We start from the raw sequence: 20,045 nt of genomic DNA, 5'->3' as shown, positions 1-20,045 counted from the left end.
ATAAAAATGGTTTATCTACTATTAAAGAAAATGCTACTGATAAATTTAAAACATGTTTGAGTAAAATATTCCTACAAAGAATTTATAACAGTGAAGTATAAATTCTTTGTATGAATATTTTACTTCTGGATAATTGGATCCAGAAATGTGAAGTAATAATGCTAAACATTTACATTTATATCATATTTACAAAAAAAAATTTATATATATATATCAATAATTAAAATTTAACATTATCTTAAAAACCACTCTGTATATTTGCAATATGTTTGCTAAATCTTGGGATCTCCGATTCAAATTCTTCATCCACGTCCAAGTGGGTAAAGGGGTAGATTTCCATCCTTTCTAAATATTGCACTCCAGTATTTCTGAAAGCCAGTGAAGACTGAGTAAGGGCGAATTAACCACTGACAATCAGATCATTAGAGGAGGTGACTAATGCTGAGTCTTACGTAGGTATATTTCATAATAAGTCTCTGGGTCACTCCTGTTGTAATCTTAATGATAAATATATGAATTATAGAAATGATTAGTAACTGTAGCTGAAGCTTAAAATAGAAAGATTTTCACTTTTGGTAAAAACAAGGGCATGCGATATATTGAAGTCATGAAAGTAGTGTATTGCCAATGTTGCCTAACCTCATAGCTTAACTAATTATTTTGTTAAAATTAATTGCATAATGAAACACAATCTCGCCACTATTTATTTAAACACTATCAAGGATTTAATTCGAACTGCAATTACTTAACATGTGATTAATGTTTGTTCATCGATACAGGTGAACGGTTAACCCGGCTGAGCACACCCCGTCAATAAATTACCTCATCTTAATTAAACATTAATGTTTCAAAGATCGCGTAGATGGAAATGGGTTCTCACAATTTCCTAGAGGGTATTATGGAAATTTTCCCACCGATAAGGGGGAATGGAAAGTTGCTGAAGACTCAGGAAAGGTCAATCACTTGAGAAAAATAATTACACAATCATGTAACGTGCATGTAAGGATACATTGTGCTTTGAAAGGTTGTGATAATCTCAACTAATTAAGATTTAATCAGTTAATGTTATGTATTGTGCTATTTTCAATCTTAAAATATAGAGAGAAGTTTAAAATAAAATTTATACACGCTACACGATGCAGAATTGTGGAGCATGCACTCGGTTAGTGCTAAACCGAGATGTAGGTGTTGTACGGCCAGCCCTATACACAAAATCTATTCTGTAACTTACATCAGACAAACGATTTAAAAAAATAATTTCTACCGTTCTTAAGACTGAAACGTATTTCTGACTTTAAAGTTCTAAAACTTATTAATTAGCTAATTAATTAAAATAATTAACGGATGGTTTTTTCGATTGTAACTCCTAAAGGATGTATCCTAGCAATATACAGTTACACCAAGAATATGCAGAATAGAGTGAACTCATAAGTTAATCATTCCGTTAAGCTGTAAGCCATAAACCGTTGTAAACAAATAACGTCAATTTGACCAAAATCTGAGATTTAGTACTGCGTTGTACACCACTTAAAATGGAAAATCATTTCTGGAAGTTTTAAAACGGTTATTTAGCTGCTAAGTTACTTAGTTTTGTAAAATAACGAATTTCGGAATTTAGTCTTTTTTTTTTTTTTGGAATGCATTTTTGTCCGTAAATCCTAAAAGGCTTCAAATCTTAGCAAAAAACTATAGTAATCAATAAAGATATTAAATTAAAGATTAAATTTTGCTTCGAAAGAGAATCACAACTTCATAATTCGATCAAGTGGTACAATCGTAAACCACCTGCTCTAATTGCATATTATCAAAGCACTTTAGGCCACCTGTCGGAGTCCAAGGACCAACCAAAACAGATGTGTAACCGCTTAGATGTTAAAAGCGAAAAACATAAATTTCGCTAATTACTTACATTAATTAGTAATTAGTAAGAGTTTTAGGATCGTCAGAAATCTGGTTCCGTTTTTAAACTAATTTTTCAAATTTTCTGCAAACTTATGTTTCAAGTGTTGGGCTGGTTATGTATCTGTCTCCTGTACTAGTAAGACTGCTTGAAGACTGTATTGGAATTTGGTGTTTTTTTCAAACGATGGGGTATTCATCCTTAATAATAATTATTAATCCTATTCAGGACGAGGAAGAAAATGTAGTAAACTTGAACAAATACAAAAAGAGTAATAATAATAAGAAGTAAAATAAATAATGTGTTAGAGAAGTATCTAAACCTGCATTGTAGAACATAATAAAATTGAAAATTTATATTAGTATTTCCTCAGAGCTATACCACTAGGTTCTAGAAAGAAATATTCAAATTTACTATTTTGATAGAATAGATATAAAAGAATATAGTACAACGGCTAGCAAATGCGACTCTTTATTAATTGCGGTGTCTATGAACTATTTATTGTTAATACTAGAGTTTATATGAAAGATGATCGAGCATTGCATCTATTGTTTAAATAATTATTTTATGTTTATAATTATATTTTTCATGTGTATTCTTGTATACCACTATGTGACTTGTTGAAATATTTAATTTTATTAAATAAAAATAAATATTTTGTGTTACTATGGTTGTAGCTTTATAAAATATAAATAAAACAGTCAGTGGCTGTCTTCGGACTTGTGTGTTCACCGATCATATAGTACATTTTAATCTAATGTTTTCACTAGACATAAAAAGATAGTAATAGAATATTTATATGAATGAACTCAATGTTTATCTTGTTAGTCACAGTACTTCAGTTATCACAACAATAAAACAAATGTCAGAGGATACAGAATAATTTTATTATTATCTCGTTAATATTTAATTTTAAATATGAAGATATATATCAATGTTTTATGCAGCCAGATAATTTTTATAAATTTCGATCAATTTTTTTTTATTAACTTTTCTAGTTAGAATTGTTACGAAACTGGCGCCCATTAGAGAAAGTGCAATTGAAAACCGTGGAAAGAATAAGTAATATCCGCCTAGTATTTCATAAAACGTAATATCATTACTGAATCGCTTAATGAGCTCTTAAGTAAGTGAGCTACTACACACTTACGAAACTTAATGGTTTTGCAGAAACTCTACGACCGCCAATTTGATCTTTATCTTAAATGTTCGGAATTAAATATCTATTTATAAATTTCCAAAACTAAAATCTTATAACTTAACTATTTCATAGGCTTTCAAATAGCTTAATTTTTTTTAAATTTAAATTATTACTTTCATGGCTGTGGTTACAAAATATTAGAGATGGAAGGCAAAATATAATATTTTCCTACAATTTTGACTGGATTTTCCAACTTTCCTTCAGAGTTTTCCAAGAAATTTACTCTATTCTTAAAAAAAAATTGGAAAACTCTCTCAATATCGTCAATCGTCATAAATAATTCTTTGAATAAAGTTTAACCACAATATTCGTGGATTGAAGTAAGTACTCAATTTTCCAATTTTTCAGATTTTCAAATTATTGGGAGAATGACACCCCTCCCTATTCTTCCCGTAATGAGGTCCCTAATTTTCTTTTACCTATTTAAATTTCAGCACCAAGTCATAAATAAGAAGGTGAGAATCAAATGAAACATTCAAATTGAATTACTCTGACTGTTATTTTATTTGTCTTGACCATATTCTTATAAATTATTCCATAACTTAATATAACATACTCGTTTTCAATGTGACAATATATATATATATATAATAATCTCCAATGATAACACATGTAGAATGTATGTATATATATATATTTACAGTGTACAATAAATGTTCCATTTTCATTAATACTGCCTTCAATTGTACTTAACCAAGCAGTGCTTGTAACCCTGTTAGTTGTAAACTTTGCTAAAGTTATAGGAATCATATCTTCAGTTGATTAAATGATGTAGCTAGTGAGCAATGGGAAGTGTCTATTAATGAGAATAAATAAGGAGTTATTCCTACCCCTCATTAAAAATATCCCGTAATAGTTAATTTAAAATTTCATTAAATTATCATATTTCTTGTCTTTGTTTGTCGACGTATCGTCTTGGTTTTGCTACATCATATGTAACAGAACCGTTTCCAAGTTATTACGTTGTATTCTCGTATTACGAAATGTAGGAAAACTTCAAAAGCTTATTGCATCTCAGTTACTCGGGAATGTTTTTTGAATCCGTAAAAAAAATAATAAAAGAGAATTCTTTCCTACCCGCCTCGCCCCTGAAATCCCAGGAAAAAAATCTTTAAATGGGGCAACATTGAAAATGTGCCTAAAATTGGAAATCGGCGTGTCATTGTCAAATCATATCATAAAAAAAATTGAGTTGCTAAGAAGCCGAGTGAATAAGAGGCTTTTTACTGTCTATGTGCACCTGAAACAAATTTACACTTTAGTATTGTCAAAACTATAAAATTATCTAATGTTATTAGTTAATTATTAATAATTTCAAAATTTTCGAGAATTTGTGGACACAAAAATCATGAATTTGGTTCAGGCGCCAGTAAAGACCCAGTAAACTCTAATACACAAAATAACTACTCATCGCTTTTTCATCCGCCCAATTATGATTGTTAGAATATATAAAAATAATAAATGTATATAGGTGAATTTATTTAATTAAATAAAATTGCCAGAACACATATATTTATTAAATTAAAAACATTAAAGGAAATAATTTATTATCTTAAACATAAGATTAAACTTCTGAATTAGAAACTTACCTAAAAATGGTGAAGATGATCTCATTAATATTTGTTAAACAGTTTAAGAAAACCCTTTCAATTAAACAGCACATTGATCAACAGTATCATCACCTTTATTTTCCATGGTCTAGGTCATATTTTATTAATAAAGATCCCAAGTTATGGAGCGTACGCTAATACAACCACTACTTCACTACGTCAGCATTCATGCTGAGAAGAAGTGCAGACCATTGAATTCAATGTAGCGGTTACAATGGACTCTTGAATTCATTAACATCATAATCTTAGTCTTCATCATTCTTTATCGCCTACCGTTTACATAATCCGAAGATTCGTTCAAACAAGTTTACTTGCTTGGAATTAGAACTGCTAGGAAGTTTGAAAGGCAAAGCAAGAAGTTGCATCACGATTCGAGTTTATATTTATGTCTGTACGTATTGCACTTCCTTGCACTTCATTTCTGTTTTAAATTTCATTTATTAGAATGTGTTATGCTAAGATACAAGCATAATTCAATCGAATAATAATAATAATAGTTTGTATTCAATTTTTAATTAGGTGTAAATAGTTGACTGTAGATTAATAAGTGGAGAAGATGATCGGGAGGGGTCAGCAAAAAAAAAAAAACAAATAAACAAAAAAATATTTATTCGTGCCGACATTTTGATCTGAGTTTCAGGTCTTTATCAGGGAGCTTTCGAAAGAGAATCTGGTAAAACTGTTTAAACAGGTGAACTAATAAAAATCTGAAACTCAGATCGATACGTCGGCAAGAATAAATATTTTTTTGTTTATTTGTGTTTGTTTTTTTTTGCTGACCTCACCCCTCTTCCTCCCCCGACCATCTTCTCCACGTATTTATTTTTTTAAAAGAGTTTAGTTATGGATGTGAAAAATACTTAATTGTACTTCATTATTTCCAGTTGTTAGATCTGTACTAGCAATATTGCTTATTCTTGGGTTATATTTTTTATTTATTTTTTTGTACACATACTTGTTATTTGCTGTAAAAAGGTATCTGTCTTTATTATTTATAAATTTCTTAAAGTATGTGACAAAATATAATAAAACTCAATACAATTTTTTTTTTTAAAGCTCCTTTCTGAGCTGATTGGTACATAAAAATTAAAAGTAACATGTTTCTGTATTACACTTAAGAATAACAAAATAAATGAAACGTTGGTGTTTCTTTAATGGATTTTTTTTCCTGTAAACTGTGTTTTTTTAAGATGCTCAAACTTTGGGTCAGCGACCTTTTCCTCTGATGTCTTATATCTGAATAGATAAAACAAGGGGAAGATCAAACTGGACCCTACGAACTTGTTTTGTGTCCGTTCCCACATTCTCTAACTTTAAGTGTATGCTTCAACTGGCGGTTTCATTCTTGATTATTATAGGAGGCTTTCCTTTAAATTTTGTTAACTTTCTTTAGGGCACACTATAAGTCTAAATGGAAAATTTTTGGACTAAGTAATATCTTATTTAATTTTAATTTTACTTAATTTCAACATCTCTGAATCCTGGACAGTAGCATTGTTGAGTTTTTTGATTTTGTATTGTTATTTAATTATATGTATAGATAAAAAGTCTAAAAAGGTTAATTCGCCTTAAGTAACTCTAAAAACATTCAATTTTTAAGCTACAAGTATTATTATTGTGTCCAAGGAGTGAGTCATTTCATTGAAAATTAATGTCAAAGGTCAATTACAAGAAATGTGCATAACCCATGCATGTACTTCTAGAATTGAATTTTTTATTTTTAATTACACTATTTTCTTTTTTAACTACTTAATTTAATTCTGTTTAAACATGAATGAATTCCACTTATCATGTTCTTAAGTCAAGTATCATGCGTCATGAGTAATCGTTAAAGGACACGTGCAATGCAGACCAATTTAAATATTATGCAAAGAAACCTATCCTGGAAGTATTGTTTGATCTTCTAGATGAAATATGAGACAAAGGAGTTCGACACCAATACATTTCGATGCCTGCCCCCGTAATATTTCCTAAAACTGGAAGTTCGCAGACTAGGAGTTACGAAAGAGAGCTACGATTGCCCAAATTATGTCATTTACTATTTCCTGCTGTTCTGTATTCAGGCAAGGCAGGGTCCTGAATGGAATAAAAATGTACAATTAAATAACCAATGGCCTGACTGGAAACTTTATAGCTCAGTCCTTCAAATTGGGCTGCACTCGTAAGCCGAGTTACGTCATCACTAACACTGCGCTCTAATGCTTCCAACTAATCCGATAACTAGACTTTTTCGTTTACCTCATTTTTTTTTTTGTTTGTATCGTCCAGAGAAAGTCCAGTCTTCCGTTACCGGGTTCCAAAAAACGTAATAATTCTCTTTAAATTTTTTAATAATTCATACATGAATGAATATTCGGGATTAGGGTAGCTCAATGCCCTATAGAGAGGGCGGGAGATAAACAAGGCGATTGAGCACAAAGCTTTTACGCCACCTCTCGTTCTTAAGGTTAGTCAAGAAACCATAAGTCTAGCCAAAAATTGAATCCTAAATTGTATATATTTAATTTGTTTATGTTTATTTTTCTAGGAGGTCAGGAAAAAAAAATCCTAAATCCTATATGGATTGTTGTGGTATAGCTTTATTTTTTAATCATGCACATGAATATTTACATCCACGTATAACACGAATACAACCACGAACAAGGGCACGCACATGTGCGTTAGTAATTAGATTCGATTGTTTATTGGTATTTTCGAACAGACAGTAAAATATTAAACGTTAGCATCTAATATGAATCTAAGATTAGTGTTGCAAAATGAAAACACTAACCCTATTCGTTTAATATTTATATATATTATTATTATTTATATATAACTTAACGACAATTAAACGTAATATTAGTCTTTCAATCAATATTTTTTTATATCTGTCCGACGGCTAAATAATTATCACTAAAAAATCCACTGCGGATAAATTTTAATATTACATTATAAATATTACTATTATATTTCCTATCCAATTGAACACTATCATCTACTGTTTCCGCCGGTGATTTTATTACTCCAACATAGGATTAAAGAACTTAAGTCAGTAATTTTCAAATCATTCATGCAAATATTTTACACTGTTCTCTATATTCTAATTACATTACTTTTAAAATTAAGTTTTCAAAGATTTTTTTTTTGGAAGGGAGGCAAGACTTCAAAAGATTTAATAGCTTTTGAATGTTATTGGGAAAATGCCTATTGTGTTTAAAATTAAAATTACTGATAATTTATTTTTTTACTTTTTATCTATTGAAGTGGTCTAAGAATTTATTAGGATGATAAAAGAAATAAAAAATATGACAGGAAATGGTATTTGAACTATTTCTTGTCCTTGGATGTCTCGAGTGTCATTTGGATCCAAAGCTTATCTATGTGACGTCACATTGTTGCGGTTTAGAACGTGACGAATAATAAATATTTGTTTATTGTTAGTAAGAGTTCCACAAAATATTATTATTATAATATTTTTTCAAAGGTTACGTTCGATACTCTGTAAACTACGTGCCTCAAGATTGATGTTTCAAGATTGCTTTTAGAGGATTAAGAAGAATATTATCTCCATTCTATCGAGTGTTTAAAAGAGTTGGCAATTCGCAAAAGTAGTGAAGGAACTTGACATTAGAAGCCGTATATGTCCAAATCATATTATTTATTTATTAAGAACAACTAGAGGGATTTATTTTTATTTATGAACGATCAATCAAAATGATAGAGACAAAAATCCTTAGGACCACAATGAAAAAAAAAAATCAATGGAAAAGTATTCTAAAATATCAATCTTACCAACTGGAATGACAATAGATGAGGAAACATCGTTCTAAAATAGTCTCAGCTTTGGACCACTAAAATGAATCCACTCCAGGTTCAGAAACAAATCCACCACGGACCCCAAAAATTAATTTTCCTAAGAACTTAAAATTGTATCAGGCCCAGGCCCCAAAAATAATACGTCCCGAAACCCTAAAAATACTCCGCCCCCGACCCCTAACACAAAGTCGCCCAATGCTGCAAAATTATATCCATCATATATGCTCAAAAATACCTCTACCCCGGCGTTATACTATGCTCTAAAGTTCAAATAATACGCCCCAGACTCCAAAATTGAATACACCAAGGGCCCTAAAAATAAATTCGCCCCTAGTCCCAAAAACAAATCCGCAAAAGGCCCAAAAATTATATTTATCCTAGGCCTCAAAAATAAATGTCTGGGGCCCCAGAAAAGTGTCTAAGTTCTGAAATTCAAAATCTAAATAAATATAATAACTTCCTTGTAATTGAAAAAGTATCTAAGGATTAACTAAAAGAACTAGTGTGACATGGCACTAAAGCTCTACATAAAACGTAAAGCTCTGAACCATTTTACCCGAAATTTCTGATTCCCGTCAATTACCTGCTAATAAGGCAATAAATGGTGTCTGCATTTAGCCAGAGCGAATTTCGCCTTTTCACCTCCCACGAGACCTACGACAAAAGTACTGTTATCACGTGAGAGATGGCTTAACACGATAAGGATTAATAAATTTTTTCCCCTAATTTATTCTCTAATTAACGAAAACATGTACACATTTAATAAAAATAGAAGAATATATTTTTTTTCGGCCAAGGCTCCCTCCCATTAGAGAATCTATACTGCATGGTTGGGTGTCAAAGTTTTTCAATTTGTGGGACCGCCACTCAATGAAAAAAGTCAAAATCCCAGGCCGGATTCGAACCGGCAACGCCAATAGACATCAAATTGGTGAGACTGTGTCTTACAACTGACCAACGGGAGGCCCAAAATACTCCAAGTACCAAAGTACTCGCTTCAGATGTACATATACAAAATATTTTCTAATGCTTTGTATTTACACCATACACAAATATACAGTGCTCGTTAATTTATATCATTATTATCGGAAGCCTAATTGACGAAGCGGAACATAATGCACATGGAAGTAAAGCATAGTAGTTTTGGCCAGTACTTGAAAGGGCAATCACCCACAAATAAACCGTTGACCTCACACTAACCGCTATTAAAAATAAAAATAAATCCATCCGAATAATTTAAAAGCCTGTATGAATAATTTCGGGAGGCGAAATCAACCATTTAAATGACTCTGAAAAAAAATATAAACAATAAAAAAATGATAATAAATCGTCGAAATAAATGGGGATTCTGAGAAGACGTCAATCCGTTTTTAATTTCTGCGTAAATAAATGCCTCTTTGATTATACAATCCAATTTAAAACGTCTATAGATTTTTTCTTATATTTTTTTTTTAATTCGGCATTGAATAAATTATACTATATTCTATCGTTGGACATTAGGCTACCGGGTAACAGGTTTACGAAGAAAACATTTATTCCCCTTGATTGATACTTAAATAATGCAAATGTTGTTCTGGACTGGAAATAATGGATTCAGGGAGAAAACCGGTAGCAGCCTATCTCTCCATTGCTAGCATTTATTCATCTAACTTCATTTTTAACTACGAAGAAAAATATTCTTTTTTTTTTTTTTTTTTTTCTGTAAATATTATTTCATACAAATTTCTTCGAAAACGCTTTAATGTGATACATACAATAAGTATTATAACTACTTTCTTACATACTTAAGCATGAACTCTTATGGTAACTAATGTTAATTAAAAATTGTAATCTGAAAATATTTATTAAAAATTGCTAATATTAAAAAAAAAATTAAAAATATTTTCAATAAATAACATTTTTATGACATATTTTATCTTTGATAAACGATAATTATTTTAATTCCTTATTGTGACCATCGAAAGTAAATGCATAAGCGTTTTCTTAAGGCAATTGAAGGAATTTGATTTCAGAAGTAAAATAATACGTTACAAAGTGGGCGGAAAAATAAAATAAATAAATTAAAAAATATATATACATAAAAATTACTTTTTTAATAAATTAACTATTTGCGAACATGTTAATGATAAGTTGTGCTTGTCGGTTTTTAAATTGAATTTTATTTCAAATTATTTTTTATTAAAATTTTTTCTAATGTTTTGAGTTTCAAACATTCTTCGTCTACGTAAAATAACTCAAAAGGCGAATAAGCCTGATATGCTTCTGCCTGTTTTATTATAATGATATAGATAATATATACATATTTCTAAAGATGGTGCAATGTTTCGACTCTCATTTCAGGTTTTCATCAGGTTTTTCAGGGGTTATTAGAGTGGTTGTGGGTGTAAAGATATGAACAATTGCTTTTAATATTGCTTTGTACGATTCCATTCAATCGTACAAAGCTCTGATTTGAGTGGTTGTATATATACGGACAGAGAGGATTACTTTATAAGATTCCTTTCAATTTGTTCATTTATAGCTAATCCAATCAGACCTGAATACCTGAAATGCGCGTCGAAACTTTGGCTCTTAGTAAGTAGTTGAAAATATATATTGTTTTTTTCCGAACGCAACCTGAACCATCTACTTCTTATATCACATATTGTCAACCAACAATATACTATACTGTATACAATATAAATATTGTAAATACAATTTTTTTAGTGGAAGCTAAGTTTCTTCTAGTTTTCATTACGGGAAACTAGAAGAAACTTAGTATCAGTTTTTTAAGTTGATATAAAATTAAATTAATTTTTTACAAGAATATGATTGGATATAAATGTAATATATAAGGATGAGTAGATCCGTAGATGTACACATAGTGATACTTTTAATCCTTTTCAAAATATAGTAGTAACCGTTCATATAAAAAAATAAATAAATAAAAAGTTGTTATTTTCATGGCTAAAAATATTTATTTCAAATTAACTCGAAACAATAGTACGTGGACAACCAGTCTCCCCATAACTTCCACCCCAACTCAGGAAAATTGGTCATTGAACAGTTTTAAAGCACAAATAACAGCTCATGGCAAAAATACTGAAAAGGAAATTTTGGTACACACTATCATCAAGGCACAAGTCTCCCCAACATTTATACATAAAATATATTTAAGAGTAAAAGGTAACGATTCAAACCAATATCTTCAGGTGTTGGGAAGTACGATTGCTGACACTTGGATCCAAATAGCAATAGTTATTAATGGATGATAGATGTTTAGTCAAATTGAGAACTTTGGAATTATGATAAAGCACCTTTTAGTCACCTATCATAATAACTTGATTGAATGTTGGTTACTTAAGAAAAATGCTAAAAAAGCCAGTAAGTTGGTTGACTTTGAAAACTTGCTTTGACACTAGAATACTGACGTTTTAAAATAATTTTGTATATTCGACAATAAAAAAAAAATATATATATATAGGTTTTTATTTTATCTCAGATATATTTTAACATGCATAACAGAGTCGTAAAAGAGCTCAGACTCTTGTTAATAACAACAAGAAAGATATAATTTTATTCAAGGGATACGAGAGCCCGTTGGTTGTGCTGAGTCCTGAATAATGATCAGAGAGAGGACTTTTATTCGGTGACCCGGTTCGGATCGGGTCAGAGAGAGGCCTCCGCAGGTGTGCTTGCTAAGTAGGACTTGGGGGGCTTGACTGCTTCCTAACCCAACTTAAACTAACCTAACAAGTGTACAAGTCTGCCGCCACATTTAAGTCATTGTATCACAAATTAAAAAAATAGTGGCAGTACCTAAAAATAATCTTCAAATTCTCATATTGGGCCTCCATAGGTCCTCCTTTGTTTTATTGTATTGATGCTCGATTTTTACTTTTCCACCCATCTTTAACTATCCTCTAAATTTTTTTTTTTTTTTAATATTTATTTATTGCTATTTACAACTGTACATTATAATATATTTAGTAAATCTGATCTAAGTTAAATTGGAGTGTTACAGGCGTGTAGAGAAACTACCCATTGGCAGCACTCTATGACATTTTACATTAGCTGGTCTCGTGGCCATCTTCTTTTCAGGTGCCTCGGAGGATTGTCAGGAATGGAAGAGGATGCAAGATTAGAAACTAGGGGGTTTGAGTGGTTAGAGAGTTTATAATGGAAGGAGTGATATCTGGTTCGGGCTAGATCGGTTACATAGGGAACATTAAGGTCTTTATGTATGATTTTTTTTGTGACAAAGTAAGGAGCATTGAGGATTTTCCTCTAAATGTAGGAAGATAAGTTAACTGTAGGTAAAAGGTGAAGAAAGAGAAACGATTTTTTTTTCCTTTATCACTTAATTTGCATATTATAGGAAGTATTAGTAGTATCAGTAGTAGTATCACAAAAGTGATTTATATTAAAAAAATTATAATCCGTCATTCCCTACTACTAGGAACCCGGTTCCTTCATGAACTGTAGAACTGATTTTGTAGATTACAAATAACAGGCAGTAATAAATTTAGAGTCATAATGTGAGTGTTTCCAGAAAAAAAAAAATCCTAGACGTAAAGTTAAAATCAATTTAGAAAAATTTGTTGAACTTCAATAATAAATTCACTAACTTTTTTTGGTCAATCAAATATGTTTATAGCCCTAAGTTGTAGATCTTAAAACTTTTTTTGCGTAAGAATCATTTCATTTCTTGAAATCTCTAAACAAACTATTTCTCAGGGAAATATTTAGCGTGAAAAAACTAATGCGTATGATATACGAGTAAGTTTTATCAAATTCGGAAAAATATGTTTGCTTCCATTATTTTAAAAATACGAGTCTTTTTAAAACATTAGCAAGTATTTAATGAACTAAGTTTGCTAATAAACAACATTACCACACATATATAATTATGAGAGATAGTTGACCGTGGATGACTTATACAAGGAGATGGTTGGGGGTGCGGTCAAAATAAAACACATATAAGTTGATGTAATTTATTTAATCGTGCCAACGTTTCGGCTAGTTTCAAGCCTTCATCAGGGCTAAGAACAGAACAAGATACCTACCAATTATTTTCTATATTCATTGGTTGTTTTGCTGTTCTGTTCTTAGTCCTGATGAAGGCTAGAAACTCTAGTCAAAACGTTGGTACGATTGAATAAGTTACATCAACTTATTTGTTTTATTTTGACCGCACCCCCAACCATCTTCCCCTGATATATATATGAAACGTATAATAAGGTACGAAGCGGTAATCATTATTCTGAGCAATTCCAGGTCCGGTCGGATTTAAAACAAGGTGATTCTTTATCACCTATCTTATTTAATCTATCACTGGAATACGTCATTAAAAGTGTGATGAATAGCGAAAAGGGTTTAACTTTGGGTGGTCAAATACCGGTGCTAGTGTATGCAGATAATTTGGTATTGTTGGGTGATGACAAAGAATCTATTGAACTAAATACAACCACGCTAATAAACTAGATCTTGAAATAAATACGGATAAAACAAAATATATGGTTAGCAGTACAAACGCGAACAATGTCGTTGATATAGATATAGGAGGAAATACGTTTGAACAGGTAGATAAGTTTTAGTATTTAAGTTCTATGGTAACTAGAAAAAACGAAATGATGAGGAAATAAAAGCTGGGTTGAAGGCGGGAAATGCTTGTTATTTTTCAATTTCGAAACTGCTTAGCTCGCGTCTTCTATCCAAAAACTTAAAAATTAGAATTTACAACTATTATCCTTCCCACTGTTCTTTATGGATGTGAGGCGTGGCCTCATACACTAAGGGATGAACAGCGTCTTTCGACGAGAGAGAGAGAGAGAGAGAGAGAGAGAGAGAGAGAGAGAGAGAGAGAGAGAGAGAGAGAGAGAGTGAGTGAGAGAGATTTCACTCTATAATAATTGAAATTATATTAAACTTTATGTTAATTTTTTTTTCTTTACCATTAAAATTTAATATTAATTTAATTATTCATACAAAAATAAAGTACTGATTAACCTGCAAACTAAACCGTTATGGGCTGAACTGAAAGTATCTTATGCAATTTATATCATTAATTGTCTCCACTATATTTATAGATTTTTAAATGTGTTGAGGAATGTCACATCAACAGAAAAACTGTTTACTAAGATTTTTTTTTATTTTGGCCAAACTTAAAGGAATTATTTTGTCTTCTAAACACCTTATCTATTTTTTAAAATTTCGAAACGATATAATATTCCGATTAAAAATTTCATTTTGTGATAATGATTAAAAAAATTTAATACTATTTTATTTTCTCCATAAAGTCTTAAAACTGTAGTTCCGTTAAAACTGTAGAAGCAGATACTTATTTATTGGCGGTACGAAATTATGGGACTCCCCTTAGTTAGATTGGGATCTAACAAATGGAAGGGGGAGTCTGGTGATCTCCTAAAACTAGGAGTTGTAACGTAAATTTATTTACGTCATTTAATTTATAATTTATTTGTCTAAAAGGGCAGCGCTCAAGATATTTTAAGCTATCTAACCGCATATCTCCCAGGTCAAGAGCCTGTCAGAACCAGTTATTTTTCTATGGAATTAATAAAAAATTTGTACTATATCTCAATGGTCTTTAATTAAATTATATATTTTAAATTATGTAAGTAGAAATCATTATAAAACCTTTAGAAACTGATAATATATCAGCGATAATAATTCAAGTGGCGTGAACTTCATACCTACTCGTTTCTTTTCAGTTCTACCCGACGGGAAAGATACCATGCATTACTTTTTTTGGGAAGAAGAGGTTTACAGCCGCTTCCTATTTGGGGGCTGAACTCTTTGGTTTCTTTACTCTCACCTCCTCAGCAAGACTTCTTCTCTTCCCTTTAACTTTTCAAGGTGGTAGTACCGCACTATTTCCACTTTCCTACCCTTTAAAATATTACCCATTGCCATCTGCGGTACCAAGTCCTATTTTTTTTTTTCATATAGTATACGATCTAACAGAATATCAATATATCCACTACAAATAGTGTCTGAGTAAATTTATCTACTCCTTGAGATTGCTCTGATTTGAACTTTCGTTCCAAATGGAATAAGTAATTTTTAAAAGATAAGAATTGGACTATATATGTAAGTGTCATAGTTTTATGTCAACTCCATTATCCAAATTGTGTAATTCCAAGGCGCCACCTTAGATAATAAACAGTTATTCAAAAAGCAATTTCATACATCATTTTATAAAAAATTAAATCTCCAACAAATAAATTGATACTCCATAAATCACATTATATGCCTGTTCTACTAAGAGCTGCAAAACTTGAACCATCTTAAAACAAATTATATGTGTATTACAAAATAGAAACCTAAAATTTGTAAAAAATAATTCATTACTTATAATCACTGTAAAAGAATAGTTATACAAATCTGTCAATCTTGCCCTAATTGTTAAAACCCTTTTATAAATTAAAGAGGAAATTATAATAAAACAATGACCCGTAGATATAAACATAAGAAAACTAAATAAATATTTATGGTACCACCATCATTAACGATCTATATTCCATTTTATTTCAAAACTATTTCGGTTTCTTTTTCTTTCAGTTTGTTTTTTTCCAAATTATAAAACATACCATAGTTTATAAGTAATAAGCAATAAAGTAAAATGAGTTGTATAAGGGTATAGATCGAAGCCATGTAATGTAACAGTGGTAAGGCATTGTGCAATTAACTCCAAGTACGCGGGTTCAAATCCAGTTGAGGCAGATAATTATTTTCTGTTTCACTGTAGTCGGGAATCACCCCAGTGGGTTCGCAAGCTCTGTCGGGGTCCATGGAGGCTCATAAAGTGGATACCCTTAATTGGGTAAAAATCTGGCGATCGTGCGTGAATCTGAACAAATCACCTCCTTGCACAACCGCTGGACTTACAAAGTACTGCACTCCTCACCCTTCATGGGAACAGATGCTTTTTTAATATCTATAAAATTGCAATATATTCCCTATTAAAAGTTTTTATCATATTTAAATATATACTCATGATTTTATAAATTTCTCCTTCTATGTTTAATATACAGAGGTTTATATTAAAACAAAGAATGAATCATTAATCTGTTAGAAATAATTGTGAGTGGTACTTAAACGTTTAGTTACTTCTGTTTATATCTGATTGCAGGTATTAATTCATTTAATATTGGCTTATATGCTACAGGGATTCCTTTCTGATGATGGTCCCAAAAACCGTTCTAAAGACAGTATTCAGAAGTGTGTGAAACGAGTTTCTCTTATGATTTCAAAGTCTCGAGAAGCAAATTAAAGATATCCCGTTGTACTTAAAAGCTTTGTGAAACAAGAATGACACTGCTTCGAGGCTTAAGTATTTCTATTTTGAGCTGCACTTTCTTTTCGTTCCTGACACTCTACAAGAAATCTGGAGAATATCAAAATTAGTATTAAGCAGAACGGAGATGAGTTCAGTTCCATTTTCGCTGCATCGCCCCAGTGGGCGAGAGAGGACGTTGAAAAGGTCAGCAGAAAGTACCACAAACTTCAGTGCCAATTCATGTTGTCATAAATTTGCATTTTATGGAGCAATGGATGAGATTCAGCTCTCACTAACTTGTTATTTAATAATGCAGATTGAATCAATCAAATCAGAGGAAATTTCGACATTATTTTATTTCTCCATATTTTAATCATTATTGATATAATACCATAAATTGACGCTGGAACACTGTCCTGTCATGCTGAACTGTCATGACACCGTTATGTGATAATGAACTGAACAATCAAGATTTTCCTCATCAAACAGTTGGTATTCTTTGCGGTTTGAGATCAACCATTATCAAATAAATTATCAATCCTCATAATGTATTTTCATCATGCCGAGGATAGACAAATTCTGAAAATATTTGACTCCAATTATTCAAGAAGTTAAAGTACCAGAGCATAAATAATGAAAAAATGGAAAATTATTTAAATTCACTTAATACAATTTGTTGCACCGTACAATTAATGTTATGAGATTGTAACGATAAAGATATATCATAGATGTAATAAAAATTTCATTTTATAACGATTGTATTAATAATCTGATCATGAAATATTTTATATATATACATATATAATTCAAAATCAAAGTTTTCAAGAACCCATTCATACGTCATCTGGATCAGGTACTCCCACGTATTTTTTTGTTGTTGAAACCTTGACCATAAAAAAAAACGCTTGCTCGATCATCCTAAGCGATACCTGACGAAATTATTTAATATGAAAAATATATCACAGTGAAACAAATTTATTTCTCATTTTAAGGATCAGCTTAGTACAACTTAAAGATCTATTCTTACACAAGCATATAACTAAATAAATCAAAGATGACTAAGTGTTGTCAATTAAGTAGTCCATTATGGACAAAGCACTTGTTTTCAATAGTTTATTATATATTTGTTATAAACGGTACCGTTCTCGCCTATAACTCAATTAAAGTTCTAGTCATCTGTTAAATGAGTCTTTAGTTTATATTAATTATATATTTTTATTCTTCTTCTGAGAAAATACTAACATTATTGTATTATCCAAGAACCAAACAATTTTTACAAACATGGTTAAGTTTATTATCTCCTGTTATCTCATAAATAAATTTTTATCATACAGTACTTAGAAATTGACATTGAATTCCTTTATAATTGATAAATACAAATCTAAAGAAATTATTGATATATTGGTGGAAGATTATTGATTGACAGTGTGTATAGATGAATGGAATATGGTCCGGGTGCGGTAAAAAAAACTCAAATAGTAAATGATTATACTATTTTTATTGATATATTATATATACGTTCAAAAGTACACCTTTTTCAGACAATTCAAACCTTCAATATTGAAGTGTTTAACAATAATTTTACTTTAGGGCAATTTGGACATAATAAAAATCGAACTTTATCAAATTTTTTTTTTCACTTAAAGACTTCTAACAAAATAGGATTTTATCACTCATAATGGAACGAACAGCAAAACAACTTAATTAAAATTATATAAACATATATTTATACATTGTTTTTTATTCTCCAAATGTGTATATGATATGATATCATATGAATGAACTTGATATCTGCACTTAAACTATTGAACACCAGTACACCATATACGGTTTTGCACTGGCTGGTTTTCTAGATTTAATAATATTAACCTAGGTTTTAAAAAAATATAAGATCTTTGAAGCCCATAGCTAACGAAATTGTAGATTGTTATTACTATCCATGGTATGTTCTTATCCTAATCATCATTTGTAAAACAGGTGTGGGTCACCCGTGCGAAATGCCTTTCAGGTAAGCAAGCTGTTTCAACAGGTAGGTGCATCAGCAAAATTTGTGGACGTGCTTCATCATAGCTGATGTTATCGCGAATTCTATTTCAAATATCATGCTTGGAACACAATGACCGTTGCAAAATAGTTTTTCTCTTTGAAGTAAATAAATCTTTCATAGCTAGAAAAGAACTGACAGAATCAGTTGTAGCTAGTATCCCAAGGTTACAATTCGTGGAGCAGAGATTAGTCTCCAATTTCTAAACCTTAGAATAAATAAACAGTTACCTGAATTCTGTAGTCCAGACCCCGGACAGACAAGACAACAACCGTCATGGCACGACACTCCAGACTGGACGGACGCTGGAATGCCGCCCCCCACCGCTCCTCTTTTCTCCCCTCCCCGTTCCTTCAGGTATATCCTGACTTCAGGTAGGGACTGTCGTTCCTATTTCACAAGTCTACCAAGTTTTAATTATCCGACTCGGGACCGGTATAGACTAGTTATCGCTTCCAGTAACGGTCGAGTATAGTCCCATTCTGAGCTCTTGACTTAATAAATTTGATTTGGTAGTGACAATTCGCTCGTTGGGTATACTATTTTGCCAGCGTAACATTTTACTTCGAGAACATTTTTTTTTTCGAAGCCGTTTTGTTACTTTAATTGGTACCTATATGTTACTCCTTTCATTTTTTAAATACTTGTATGTTTGTTACGTTTTAAGTTTTTTTTTTCAGTTTTTCTGGCCATTAAACAAATAAAGAATTCTATTGAACCATGTTGCGCAGATGCTTCGAAAGCTTCCCATAAAATCTAAAGTTCATTAATTTTACTTTTATTTATTTCATCGACTTTTTTATTCAAGCAATATCTGTTAAAAAATCAACAACACTACTAAATTGTACTCAGCAGGTTATATTAAATTAATGTCATTACAAATTTTCAGAAAAAAATTTGAATAAGTATTATGCTACAAAAACTTAAGAATTTGTTTGAAATCAGGCAATATTAACCAGATATACTATTCATTTGTAATTAAAAAAATTGTATTTTAGTAATTTTTTTTTCTTTCTTACTGATTTAAATTTTAGTGAATTTTTAAAAATTTACAGTCAATAATATTGGACTTCATTAGTACCGGACTTAGTGCATTGAAAAAATAATTTCTTTACCTGTTTTATAAGTATAGTAACGTTATACTATAATTGTTTTACATTCAATACGTCTCTAATTCAGTTCCTTTATTGCATTCGTTTTGTATCTTTTTATAATTC

At 30.8% G+C, this 20,045-nt stretch overlaps 1 protein-coding gene across 2 annotated transcripts in view; it reads right to left on the bottom strand.

The window, feature by feature from the left end:
• Positions 1-19,135, bottom strand: part of LOC106690537 (uncharacterized) — a 90,383-nt gene extending 71,248 nt beyond the window's left edge. The window contains exon 1 of one of the 2 annotated variants that reach the window (XM_014435988.2): positions 19,059-19,135. Coding sequence is in view for 1 of the 2 variants with exons in the window: in XM_014435987.2 (XP_014291473.1) it covers positions 19,059-19,106 (48 nt within the window). In the remaining variant the exon portion in view is untranslated. The remainder of the gene's footprint in view (positions 1-19,058) is intronic. The other variant, XM_014435987.2, reaches the window with a different exon arrangement.
• Positions 19,136-20,045: the final 910 nt, after the last annotated feature.

Source organism: Halyomorpha halys, unplaced genomic scaffold (assembly GCF_000696795.3).
Source record: "Halyomorpha halys isolate HHAL.00 unplaced genomic scaffold, Hhal_1.1 Scaffold1752.1, whole genome shotgun sequence".
Classification (NCBI taxonomy): Eukaryota; Metazoa; Arthropoda; class Insecta; order Hemiptera; family Pentatomidae; genus Halyomorpha; species Halyomorpha halys.
Note: the sequence above shows the minus strand (reverse complement) of the source record. Positions and strands in the feature narration are given on the sequence as shown.